Source organism: Aptenodytes patagonicus, chromosome 2, assembly GCF_965638725.1.
Source record: "Aptenodytes patagonicus chromosome 2, bAptPat1.pri.cur, whole genome shotgun sequence".
Lineage (NCBI taxonomy): Eukaryota > Metazoa > Chordata > Aves > Sphenisciformes > Spheniscidae > Aptenodytes > Aptenodytes patagonicus.
In genome coordinates, this window is record NC_134950.1 from 52,446,090 (window position 1) to 52,460,370 (window position 14,281).

The 14,281-nt window shown below is 38.4% G+C and overlaps 1 protein-coding gene across 2 annotated transcripts in view; it reads right to left on the reverse strand.

The window, feature by feature from the left end:
• TTC39C (tetratricopeptide repeat domain 39C) overlaps nt 1-13,964 on the reverse strand; it is a 39,738-nt gene extending 25,774 nt beyond the window's left edge. For both annotated transcript variants that reach the window (XM_076329828.1, XM_076329829.1), the window contains exons 1-4: nt 13,652-13,964; nt 2,782-2,830; nt 1,115-1,243; nt 32-146 (exon numbers count right to left, since the gene is read on the reverse strand). In XM_076329828.1, coding sequence (XP_076185943.1) covers nt 32-146; nt 1,115-1,243; nt 2,782-2,830; nt 13,652-13,797 — 439 coding nt within the window. In that variant the 5' untranslated portion in view covers nt 13,798-13,964. The remainder of the gene's footprint in view (nt 1-31; nt 147-1,114; nt 1,244-2,781; nt 2,831-13,651) is intronic.
• Between the last annotated feature and the right edge of the window lie 317 nt (nt 13,965-14,281).

The following is a 14,281-nucleotide window of genomic DNA, read 5'->3' on the forward strand; positions in this document are numbered from 1 at the left end:
AATATATCTAAACATTAAAACCACAGCACACCTGATAACTCCTGTTTTACAAATGAGAGCACAGCCAAGTAGACTTGACAGTCTGCTACAATTATTTGTCTTTGTAGACGATCTATCATGGATAGAGTGGATTTTCGTCCATCAACCTGTTTGAAATATACAAACACAGAGCACAGAAAAATGTTACCAAAGATAATACAGAATTCAAGTTTAAACCCAACAAATTAAAAAATCCCAAATTAACTGCAAGTGGTAGTATTGCTACTAAATTAACGCAGCATTTTGAAGTGCAAAACTATGCTAAAAGTTCTTTGATAGCTCATCAAGCAAGCTCCTACTTAATAAATAGGGAAACCTTACATATTTGCTATCAGCTATTTTTCCTAAGATTCTATGAATATTCAAAACAGATTTAAATTTCATTTAATTATTACTGAATGCATCAGACAACTAAAATATGATAGATAGGAAGAAAAGAAAGGGGTATGTGACAAGTGGCAGGGAAAATACAGTGCCTCCTAAGAGCAGAGAGTTAAGTATGTCAGGTTCAATAGGTTTTATCAAGTAAACTAAATATTGAAGAGAAATGGCTTCTTTTTCTGTAATCTGCTACGTCACACTAGGCAGGCCACTCACTGGACATTTCTATACTACTACTTTAACTAGTTCTTAATCTGCATGCTTTATTCTTCCTTCATTATTTAGAATGAAAAATCTAAAAAAGGAAGGAAAATTCCCTAGGAATATGCCTGGCACACAGCACTATGCAGCCTCAACGTCACAACTTTCCAACATTACTAGAGCATGTATGAATTAAAGTTAGCCTGAATTAGACAAGCCACAAGCTTCCTGAAATAATTTCAGTAGGTCACTAATTTGAGGTTAAGAAGGTGTTAAGAAAATAATTACTAAGATCAACACAACCTGCTGCTTTAGAAGAGGAACTACCTGGAAATCCAAGCAAAATATTTGACTTAATTTCTAAATTTATTATTAACCTCAACTGCCCTTCACATATCAAAAATCATCTATTCAAAATACAAAGAGGACAGAAAGGAAGTTTCCTGAAATATTTATCCGATACACAAATCTGTATTTTACAAAGTGTTCTTACATTCTTTTTAATTTTATTCTTGATTGTTTCTATAACTCCAGCTTCTTCACTTTCACAAAGTTTCTCTGTAGCCTTTAAGTCATCACATGCCAGCTGCATTTTCTCTTCTTCAAATGTCATCATAGCATTCTACCAAAAAACAAACAGATTTGAAGGATAAAAAGCACAAATATTTTTATTTCTACAAAAGCTATAGGATAGTAAAATTTTCATGAAAACTCGACACTAAAACTTCCTTTTTTTAAAAAACGTATTAATACACACACACACATCAATACACATACTTCTACACAGAAACACCAAATTAGAGATTTGAGTGTGCTTTACCAAAATTTCAAGACACATCAGAACATACTAAGTCCTAACCCCTTGCCTTAACAAAGCTTCATATGCAGTCAAACTGAATGCGCTCTCACATTACATTAAGCGGAAGAAAAATTCATATAAATTAATTTTCAATTATTGTTATGTAAGACACAATTTGCATCTGTACAGATACTGCTTTTATATAATTCATCTCCATAAATAACAGGCCTCCAAAGTCAGTAACAAGCAACAGCTGTTGCATTTTTCAAAATAATAACCACAATTCCTACATATGTAGAAAGAAAAAAATACATCTGACTCCAACTACTGCTGAACCAATTTAGAAAGAATTTCAGCACAAGTAACTTCTTTTCTTGATGCTTTATTAAACGAAAGCTCTGAATGACACAGGCACACAAAGTGCTGCTGCTATGTTTAGAACAGTAGCTAAGCAAGATATTTTCAAGATCCACTGATGCTGCACTGTGATGTTACACTGGTTCAGCACATCAATTCAGATAAGCAAGCCTGAGAGATTCTCCCTCTTTCCTTTCTCCTCTCCATTGACTTAAAAGCAAGCGCATGCCCCAGGAGGTTTCCTAACCGATGTATTTTTCCATATTGCATAGTCTACAGACACTAGAGAGAATTCAAATTAATTTCATTTACAACTTATCTATTTCTGGCATATTAGAACAAATTCTGTCTTTAAAGAAAGTATTACCATAGATAATTTCTGGTGCAATCTAAGATTAAGCAGCAAAGTCAGAATAAGGACAGTCTAAAAAACAAGATCCAAACATTTTCTAATACACCTGCTCAGTTTTTAGATAAGATATTCTCATTTTAATACATTAAAAAAAAGAAGAAAAGCATTTAACAGACCTAACTTGCTCATTACAACTCTTTAGTCAGTCAATATTCTCTGTTCTCATATATTCAAAAAGGAAGCAATGTGAATGGATTGAACTAACAACTTTCACCCAGCAGTATGGATGGAGAAATTTTCAATAGCAAAAGCTATCAGGAAAATGGCGTTTATGAGTATTATTTTAATAATACCTCTACTGCTCATTTAAGAGAGGGTTTTATTATGGCTCTTTTAATGGAACACATAAATATTTCATACATTTGAGCAGCTGAATCACAGAACCTTTACTTTCTATTTAAACCACATGAGTAAACAAGTTTTATATAACATGACTTACTTTCTAGCTACATTTAATTTAAAACTTTGAAAAAAATTAAGTCTCATAAAAAGAAACAAATTAGAGTATCCACTGTTATGAACACACACACATGCACATACAAACATTAACCACAAGAGAAGAGATGTATACTCTCTGCTCCCATCTACTCACCAAAAAACTGACAAAACTGGCTCCAAAACTCATTAATGGGCTATGGTTTCTGTAAAGAAAACAAAATGTAGTTACTATATTTGCACATATTTCCTATTGTAAAGATCAATATTGTATTTCTTGATTTTAATTTATACATCTGTAAATAAATCTTGGGGGTTTTGTATCAAGTTACAAACAAACATATCATTCTGCAAGATATAATGGAAATGGAAAGCCAAAAGCTTAATCTTTTTTACGAAGACTCAAATATATCTTTCAAAAAAGTTTTTTTTCAAGCATTAAACTGTAGATATTTTTTAAGAGAAACCACTGTCATCAAAATACGCCCAGTGCAGGTCAAAAAAAATTTAAGGGCTACAGAAAATTAAAAATCTGCTAATTCTAGTCTTCTCTATGATCCATCACTATAATTTTGACCTAGCAGAGAAATGTTAACTGCTTCTATTAAGATATTCCCACTTCTCCCTGTTCCTATGAATTTAAGTTAATCTACCCAGATTTAAAAAAAAAAAAAAATGCGTATGCCACACAACTAAGTTGCTGGAAATACAAAGTTCTTACAAGGCTTATGGTTTTATAGCTGCTTTGTTTCAAGCCCAGAATACATATCTTACTACACTACATGGAATAGTTTTAAGATGTTTCACCTATTCCTTTTGCAGGGATATTCCAAAGGATGAAATCAACTGCTAGATCAAAAAACGCAGGCAGCCAAAATCTTGATAATATATGGGACAGGTTTCAAGCTTCAGGACTACTGTAGTCACACAGACCATGAGGCTCCAGTAATATCACATAGAAAGTATTTTAAAAAAATTATTTCTGGGCCTCAGTGGTACCACTGATCCACACTGTTCAGCAATGGGCTGCCAGGTTATATGTCCATGCATAAATATCACTAGTGGAGTAAGGATAAAATACATATAGCACTCCAGAAGAAAAAAGTTATATACAAACACTGATTTCCAGGATTTAGGAAGAGGTAACATTTATGCTACAGGTACATATATTGCTAGAGTACAGTACTTATGCTGTTTCCAATTTAATTTGGCAAGCATCAGAGTTTTAAAATAGGACAAGCACTTGAAAAACATGGAGAAAATAGTATATTATTTATTACAACACTGATGTCCAATAGTAAAGCTGTATTATAATACAGGAGACTTTTTTTTTTAAAGGTAGTCTTCAATATCACCCCCACTCTCACTTTTTGATTTAGCACAAATATCTCAAAGGACATGAACAAGAAGAAAAAGAAAGAAAAACAGGGAAGATAAGCAAGTTAGAACTGAAAAACCTTCCTTTTTTGTATACATTGCTCAAGTCTGGATATACATATACACGTATGACAAACATAACTTGCCATATTTTTTCAGAAGAAAAATAGGTTAGGTATTTTCCCCTTTGTTGGCAGGCCAACAAGAGCAGCTGCCAGTAAGTGCCTCTGCTATTGAGTACCTGGACTGTTCTCTACCAACAGCTGCGTTACACAGAGCAGTAGAGATCAGCTACAGAAGTTATACTTGCTGCTGCTGGCACTTTCAGCATGAACTCTTGCTGCAGAGGGCACACGGCTCTCTCATAATCCACTTTTCAACCCATGGGACATGTGGGACCCATTCAGCAGCCAGTCCTATCACCATACTCCACAGCACATAACCTCCACCATACGTTTCAGGGTCACACCTACTGCATTATCAACACCCAATGGATCTAAAACCGCAGAATAGATCAGCACAAGAAATTCTTACGTTTATGTGCTTATACTTTCAAGGAAGCTCAAAAATAAATCAAACATTTCATTTTTGAGCTTCCTTATATCTACATACACAGAGAAAGACATTCTGGGGAGGCAAGCAGGTAGGCATCTCTAGAGAATCAATCTTTCATACTGAAGTCCATTCGGAACAGAAAATTGTCAGAGAAAGATTGTTTATCAGAGTGAATTAAAAGAATTCAACCACAACAGTCTTTGAATATAACCAGAAAAATAAAAATGCATGACATAAGAAACAGCTAATTAGATTTGCACTTTTCAGTAAGATTCTTAGAACACACTTTCTGAATATTCAGTTTTCATCCACACTGAAAAATTTTACTTCATTACCAGGAATGGATTATTTTAATGAACTAACATTTGAGCATCTGAACACCTGTAAAAAGTTTACTTGTAAAATTGATACATATTACACTCTTACTAAAACTTTGCACAACAGAATCAAGATTTTGAGGAGGGTTTTTTTTCCTCTGAAATGTGCATAAGCAAATCAAATAAGCTTAGCAACATATGCACTTGGCGCTCAGAAGAAAGTAGCATCCAGGCATTCCTTAGGACTTAGCAAGAAAGAGATGAGTTTTATCAGCAAAACATAAATACAAATTAAATAATGTGGAATTATAGAATAAATAGTAAAAGTGTTGCATATGAAAACATTTTAAGTTCTAGACTACTTTTCATTTTCTATGAATTTATAAAAAAAAGATCCTCCTGATGTAGAAATAGTTACTGAAGCTTAAAAAAAAATTAAATACATCAGCTTTAGAGGTAAACTGATTCCCTGTCTATGGGAACAGTATTTTCAAATAGAGCAACTTGAATAATGGCCATGTTTGGGAGTGAAACCACTAAACTGAATAAACAGGAACATAGTTGAGAATCAAACAGCATATATATGCTGTTTCAGCAGCTCAATATATACGCTAATTTGGGCATACTATTCAAACATTTGTTAAAATTTGGTTTTCTTTTCTCTTCAGGACTTTAAGAACCTGTTCTTAAGAGTGCACATATATATGTGTGAAGGTATCAACATTTAAATACACGTTTTAAAAGCCTTTGTATTTCTTTTTTGGTAAATTTTAATACTATGTCAAAAAAAGAGGAAGCTAGTTACAGTTGAGAGCCAACTGCTCTTCCAAGATTACAGAAGATATCAAAGCGCTTACTGAAAGCGATGAAAATTTGTCTAAGTATTTTAGCATATATTTGTCCAAGTAAAACAGAAGTTTTTCCCCAAAATATTCATCTTTCAAAACTGCTTCCCCACTTGCACTTTGACACTCACAGCTCACTGTTTACAATTCTTCCACCATGATTAAAGACGAGACAACAAAAAACTTGAGAGCCACATTACTCTACTCTGAAATTATGACTAGCTGTAATACATGAGGTAAAACGTTGCAGATTAGTCCTTTTTAATATTCAGTCACTCAATCTATAAAAAGCATTGTCGTTACAGCACATATGGGCTGTAGCACATAAGGACCCTGAAGCAAGAAAACATGATGCATAATATTATGCTATGTCTGGGAGATGCTTCTGTTGAGACCATAATGTTTGGCAATCAAAACATGAAAACTTCACTGCAGGAGCTCCTCATGCAGAGTTTGTGTCATCACTAAACAAAATAAGGAATGCTTCTGCCACATTCCTACATAGTCACTGGGTAGAGACTATAGTTGCAGCTTTATGGAAGATAATTTGTTAAGGTAATTTCAGCATTTAAACTCTGTTTTAAACAACAACCACATCTAGTGCTCAATCTTTGTGAATATTATGTTGACCGATAAGCTCTTCAGCAGTTTAGGGTTATCTTTTCCTTGAGAGCTAGGAAAAAGGTTTGCAATGCCACAGTACTGTCCCAGTAAACTCTAAGGCATGACTAATGTTGACAACAAATTTCTAAGAAAAGCATCATTCCATGAAAATAACCCTTGGCTCGAACTCCTTATAGGTGACCTTCAGCATCAGACATGATTTTACATCTTTTGACAGATTCCAAAAAGTTGTTAAGATACAAACAAATGAGGCAGCACTTGAGAAAATTCTAATAGCAAACCAATGGCCATATTGATGCTGACAGGAGTTACGGAACTGAATACAAATGAACAATGGGAGACTGCACTACCCAAGTTGTCCTCGCTACTTTGAGGCAATAACCTCCATTAAGTAAAGAAAAATCAAGACTTTTAAGTGGCTCAAAGATGAAGAAAAATTCAGTCTCCAGACACGTTGTAAAATACTGTTTGCACCTCACCTCAGAAGGTATCTTTCTTATAATTTCTTATAATCTTTCTTATAATTTCTTATTAATTATAATAATAATTAATAGTGTGCTATTAACACCATTTCTACAAGATACCACAGTAAAAGGCTGTATATATCAATAAAGTTGGTATGTATAACTAAACTTAAGTCATAAGCTTAAGAGTACTGAAGTAGACCTTTCTTCCAGGTATATAAACTGGTGTTATGCAAGACATTGCTTCCCCCAATAAACCCTAAGTAATTCACCTCGTTTCATGGCATATCTTTAAGATGTTAATTCACTTTCAGAAGAAAGGTGTTTGCCATGCTCCATTTCCACACATGATGATAACATTCAAGAGTTTTAAGCCTTGGTTTAATAAGGCTGAGATAATACAGCCCAATTTTACCATAAAAAAAAAAAAATCGGAACTGAAGCACACCAAAAGAAAAATCAGTTACTTATCAGTATTTTCTTTTTTCTACATCCATTTCCACGGTAGTATTTCACTTCCAAATACATCAGCTTCTAAAGCTACTACAGCCTAGCTCAGATTTAAATTTAAGTAATGTAATTAACCTGCCACACTTCCTCCCCGCTTTTCTAGGCATGTTACTTTAACCACAGTCCACTAAGAATTCTAATCATACTGGTAGTGATGCTCAAGTTGAAACAAAACAAATTGTTTTCCTCCAAAGTGGGAGAGTAAAGCATAATGAAAAATTAAGAATTCATGTAAGTTCACAGATAAATATAGAAGCAGCTACTGAATATTTTAAAACAAGCAGAAATACTTATAACCTATATTTAAAGATAAGGAATTTACTGCAAAAACATACAAATCCTTTGGTCATTATTCCATCACAGATTATTCTAGAATATATTCTAGAAATTATTTGTGAGACTACAAACATAAGACAGATCTTTATACAAGTACACATCTCATCCAATATTGGTATATGAAATAGCTACGGCAATGTAAGTGTCATGAAAGCATTACAGTATTAAGACACACATTAAGAACCGCTAATGTCAGATCTAGGTGTAGTTTATGTTTCATAATCAGCCCAATTTTGTTTTAATTGTTAAATGAGCTCTTAGCATACGCTTCCATTTTCACTAGAAATACACAATCAAAAGAGAAATTCAGGAATATAAAAAGAATAATTCTGTGGCCCTGTCCCATCCAGTCTTTACCTGATTTGTTTTGTCCTTACACAAATTAACGGGAGATTCTTTTGCTCTAACTTCAGGCTGTTAAGTTTAGATGCACAAGAATATCAAAACACCGGGAATTATGAGAAGCATTTTAAATTGCACCTTTACTTTAAAAAGTAGTTACAAAGCTGAGAGACAAGCTAGTTATAACATATCAACTGATTTGTACTAACTGTCCAATTGCACACTCTTAATCCATAAGAATTACAGACTTGTGCAAAATCTTTTTCCACTGTAGGTTCAACTAACCTGACTGAAATTACTTTCAGGACAAAATATAGCAGCTTACATCATATAACTTCTTCGTATCTCTGAGCTCCTGAAGTATGTTAAAACAAAAACATATCCATCCCATCATAATAGCCTGAAATAATTTATTAGAAATAGTAGATCAAAGAATGGGTGCACTAGCAAGAGTGAAAAGTCTTTACAACATCTGTATCTTTCACAAAGTTGATTTCTTCAGTTTTAAAATAAGATCTGCTTACTATCACACCTTTTCTGCAATCTCCACCAAATCTGACTGCTAACTTCTGAGTTATAAACTCAGATTTTTGTTTAGCTTTCCGTCATCTTCCTATGGATTTCTAGCCATCAGATTTTGCTCCATAGGCCAAATGGCTCTCTTAACCTCTCTCTGCCCTTTTTACCACTTCTTTTGGCAACACCTGCCTCTGTCACAAAGGCCACAAAACTAAACGTCACATTCAACGTGATCATCTCTATGTACACAGGTCTTGAAGATTTTAAACTGTAGAACACTTCAATTTTTTTCTAACCTATCCATGTAACTGGAAAACTAATGCTGTTTTTATGTCATCACTATTACAATAACGTGCTCTGCCTAGCCTTGAGCAATGAAACCTTGCCTCACTAAGGTACACATTTATTACACATTTAGAATATTGCTGCTAAAAATCACTTCCCTCATACATAAATCTCCTTTCTATACATCCATCTAGCAGCTGCTTGTCTGCCTATTGCTGCAATAAACAAAAGCACACAGGGTTGCTACCACAACACTCATGACTTATTCTCACACTGCCAATCAAGATGCCATCATCCTTCCCCCAACTGACTTACGTCAGTTCCCACCCTGCTGTCCTTATCTTTAGAGAAGCTACCAAAACATCTACTAAATCACTTAATTTTTGTTCTTAAGAGCTCTATAAACAAGAATTTCAACAGCAGTTAGACTGCCCATACATGGGCCATAATCTACCTGCTGATCAATGCTGGCTTAATGTCACCTTGTCTCAACTTGTATTTGGGTCAAAAGTATTTTGAGCCACAGACACCATTTTAAATTGGTAATATTAAGTTCAAACACCTACCCACAACAGAATTTCTGGTCCATTACTTAAGTTTGTATGTCTGTTAATACATATACTGTAACATGTCGTAACTTTAAACATTTTAGGTTTTTAAAGTAAGCATACTAAGCTCTTTTCTCACTTTCCCATTTGCTCCAACTTTCCATTCTTCTCCGTGTTCTGCTTTACCCTAGCACGTTGTACAGCATGTTTTCCTACACTGACCCCATTCTTTAAACCTTTACACGTTTTGTCTTAGAATCGCTTTTCCTCTACATCATCTTCATTTTCTTCTTTGGAAATGACCTTATTATAGACATTTTATTTATCCATCTTGTACCATTTCTCTTTTCATTCAGATGCAAGTTGGAAACTATCAAGTCTTCTCAGAAGTAAGAGTCATTCACACAGAGTCAAATGCTTCCCTGGTAGGAGACAAAAGACTGCAGGATTTCCTGTAAGATAATATCCCTGATCTTATGCTTTATATTGTCAGTCAACATTCAGCTAAAAAGCTCCTGATTATATTTGACACTGTCTTCTCTCCTCTTAGCTGGAAGAAGTTTTTAAATCATTTTTGAATTGCAAATGTTCTTAAAAAGTGAAGAATCAGCAAAAAAAAGGTCTTTTGACAGTTTCTTCTTTTCTTAAATGTTTAGGAATCCACAAAGCTAGAAGGGGAAAAAGAACACTCTAATTCCAGCTTTCTTGCTAGTGTCAGGGTGGTTCACCAAAACGATACCATACCACAGGCTGATTGTGAGCTCCATCTGCAATGTCTATGTCCTTGGTCAACCTCCACATCTCTTGCAGCTTTCACAGGTACTCAAAGTTTAAACCGATGCGACCTGGGATGGCATCAGCATTGTTCAAGCTGAACAGAAAGATTGATACCTGACAGTTTCAAATACGAGTTAGCACTGTGGTGACCTGACACAGCTACAACCATTAAAGATGGCGGTGCCATCTGTTGCAGATTTATGAAAATATCATATCCATTGGTATTTGATTCATGTTCAGAAAGTTGTCACCACTAGCAGGTAGAGGATCTAAACTTCTTAAAAAAAAAAACTCACGAAAAAGCATATGCAGATGTCGATGCTACTTGCAGATGATTTTTCAAACCCTGGTATCTTCCCTCAAGTATAATTTAAAACAAAACAAGTCACAAACTACACCTCACAAATCATTAACTGCTTTACAGTGATAGTCAATGCAGTTCCAATTACATGTTGTATCTGACACACAACAGACATGTTCATCTGACTTCTTCGGGTTCTAAATAGATATGTATGAGCTCTAAACACCAAAAGACAAAATACTATGCTCCCATGCCCAATGCTTCTATAGCCAATGACTTCAAAGTACCACCACTCTTCAAAGGCAAGGTTCTACTGTTACGGTTATACATATGAATCACAGCTGCCATTTCTACCCTGGTTTCCTCAAGGACTGCACTATGATCAGCTTTCAAATATAACCAATTTTGGGCTCATCAGCCAGCTTTCTGGAAGATGCAAAAATGCAGAATAGCAAAGAAAGAAACAGATCCAGCCTGCTTTGGAATGACAGCTGTCCTTAGGCTCATCAAGGTTGTCTACTGTCCCATAAAGATGGCAGCATTGATTTGAATTAGTATTTCACAAGATCCTTCAGGTGGCAAATGAAGAAAAAATTAAAGTAATAATAAGTAATAAAAAGTAGAAGCAAAAGCAGTAGTTTCTAAGAAACAGTTTTAACTAGTTTAAACGATGTGGCTAATGAAACTGAAGTTTTGCTGGATTAACGCGTTTCCAAATAGTCTTGCAGGTTCTTAAACAGTTTCCATAAAAAAAAAATTCCATTCCTCTCTTTACTTCTAGGATTCAACTGACAACTGTTAAGCTTCTGAAAGAGAGCTGAACTACCTGCATAGGCAGTAGTCTAGAATTAACACTTTCTATAAGAAAGGTCACTCGAAATACAGACAACACACACTCACATCAAGTTCAAAAAGCTGCATTTCATCAGACGTCTTTGAGCTCTAATGCTGCAAATTACAAACATCCATATTAAATCATGGAGAGCTCCCCAAAGCTGCTCTTTTGGCTTACCAGTCCCATTTAGGATGGGTTCTATTTCATAGTTTCAAGCATATATCAACAAATGTACACTCATTTAAGGCTGTATGCAGAGAAATATATAATAGCATTATTTAAGTCCTTGTAGGAAGAACACAACCAATACAAGTATAGAACCAAAAACTGCTGGGGAAAAAAAAGTCAGCCTTATTGCATATGTGTCTCCAAAATCCAAATTTACAAGAAGTTGAACATACTTTGCTGTATCTTCTTTCCTACCTCTAATGTGAAGTTTCAACATACAACTAATCTGCAATTCAATAAAGCTCTACTAGTTCACAGCAAGAGGAGCCCTGCTACAAATTTTGGGATGAAGTAGACAGGGCTGGAGATTTTTCACAGTCATTTAGAAACTAAGACAGCGATTATTAATTTATGAATCATAAAATCACTTAATCTAATGAAGGAATGCCTATTTACTCCTTGCAGGTAGTGTTTAAAGTCCAAGATCAAACAGTACACTGAACTTAAAGGCACCCCTTGATAAAATCAAAGAAAAGCCCGCACCTGGAAAAAAGGTAAGTTTCTGCATTTAAGAAATCCTTAGTAATAAACCTTCTAGATAACCAAGAGAACAATTTGCAGAAGGTATCATTATTCACCCTTTCAAGGGAGGATTAAACTGCATTTTGAAGATAGGAATCTTAACAATTTTACCCCCTAGCATTACTATACAATATAAGAAGCATCACATATTTACAATTCCTAGACTACTTCCAGATTCACACTACTGACAGAAAGCAATGGCACAACACAACAAAAAATGAAGGGGAGGAAACCTCATCAAGTGTTCTTTATCTGGTACCTTAAAAAAATACACAACACAAAAACAAACAATCAAAACCAACAGGTTCCTTAGATACCTAGAACAACTGATGACTCCAACAGACTCAAGAAATAAGTAACTCATATGGTGCAACTTCACATGAATGCCTAACATGCAGCTCGCATGTGAGGAACGCAGAATCAGGACCTTACTTGTCCCCTGCGATATTCCAATTAGTTCTACACAACAGTATTGCGTATGTAACATAGCAGTACATACTAAAGACAGAATGACATGTTTAATATTAGACTGCGGCAGATACACAGTAAAGTTATTATTTCATTATTATTAAGGGGAGTTTTCTTAATTTGTCTCACTCCTCCCACTCTACCTCCAAACATCCTTTTTGTAAATAAGATTTAAGTACGTAAGTACACTAGCACTATGAAGCACTATTTTAAGTCAGTCAAAGTCTTTTTTAATCATACAGTCAACAGCAGTATAGTGCATATTAATTATTTAGAACGTCTGCGCAGTTACAGCAGCTCAAGCTTGCATGGAATGCATTAGTTCTCAGACAAAAAGGACAGGTATAAGCAATCTTTTCTTTAAGACTGATTTACACAGTTGCGTTAATGCCATTCCTACCGGATGACTACTTAACGCACAAAGCTAGCCATGATGTATGTAGGGATTATGAAGATAATCTTGCAGCCTGAAGATAATCACAGCAGCACTCAAGGACCTTTTATCGGTATCCGTTTCGTCGGCTGAAACCAGCATCAGACCACATAGCGAGCATCGGTGCGAAAACCCCCAGGAAACCACTTCAGGCACACGTGTGTGTTTACTCGTTCACGTTAGGGGAAACGCAGCCAGCGTTACCGAGGGACCCGCCGACCCCTGCCCAGCCCTTCCCCACCCCTCCAACAGGGCGACAGGCACCTTCCACAGCGGCACGCCGGCCCCGCGCCCACCCAACGCGCTGCCCTGCAGCCCCGCGGAGACCCCGCGAAGCGGATCCGCAGCCTCGCACCCCGCGGCCACGAGGGCGAGTCACGCGCGCCCCCTCCTCACGAGAGCGCAGACCGAGGCGGCAACCGGGGGCGCCGACCCTCCCCGCTCCGAGGAGCCGGGCAGGGCGAGGCTGCCCGCGCCAAGCCCTCCTGCCCAGGGTGCGGGGCCCTGCGCGCCTCACGGCCCCGCCGCCCGCCCGCCTGCCTGCCAGGGGCGGACGGGCAGGCGCCGCCACCCAGAGGAGGCCGCCTGAGGGGAGAGCGGGGCCGGCGCGGCCGCGCAGGTGGGTGACGGTGACAGGTGCGCGGACGCCGGGCCGCCGCCGGCGGGCGGAGAGGGGCGCCCGGGGCCGCGCTGGGGGGAAGGCGCCCGGGGAGCGGTCGGCGGAGGGGCGGCCGGGACTACCTGTATTTCTTGAAGAGCTGGTCGGACTCGCGGAAGCCGTTGTTCAGCAGCATGTTGATGCCGGCCAGCGCCAGCTCCGCGTCCTCGATGGGCAGCGGTGCTTCCCCGTCCTCCCGCCGCGGCGGCGGCTGCTCTGAGCCAGCCATGACGATGAGGAGGCAGCGGGACCCAGCCGGCTCTCCCCTACCTACCTACCTGCCTACTCACTTATCTATCTATCTATCCGCCCGCCGCCCCTTCCCAGGCGGCTCGGTGCTGCCTCGGCGTACCCGGAGGGAGGAGCCGGGGGCGCCCGGTACCCGCGGAGGCGCGAACGCGGTACCCGCCGCCGGGCCGTGCTCCGCCCGTGCTGCGGCGACGCGGCAGCCGCCTCGCGCCCGCAAGCCCTCCAAAAGCAGCGGCGCCCGCGTCCCTCCACAGCGCGCAGGCGCCGAGGGGGCCGCGCATGCGCGGGGGCGGGCGGCGCCGTCGCCGGGCGAGGTGCCGGGGGGTGTAACGGCCGCGGGGCGGCTGCTTTGGTGGCGGTGCGTGGGAGGGGGATGGCGCTGGTTTGCTTCTCCGCGGAGCTCTGAGCCGCCCTTGTTGGTCCTCTGCCCGGGGACCGCCGTCCCCCTGGCACTGGGGAAGGCA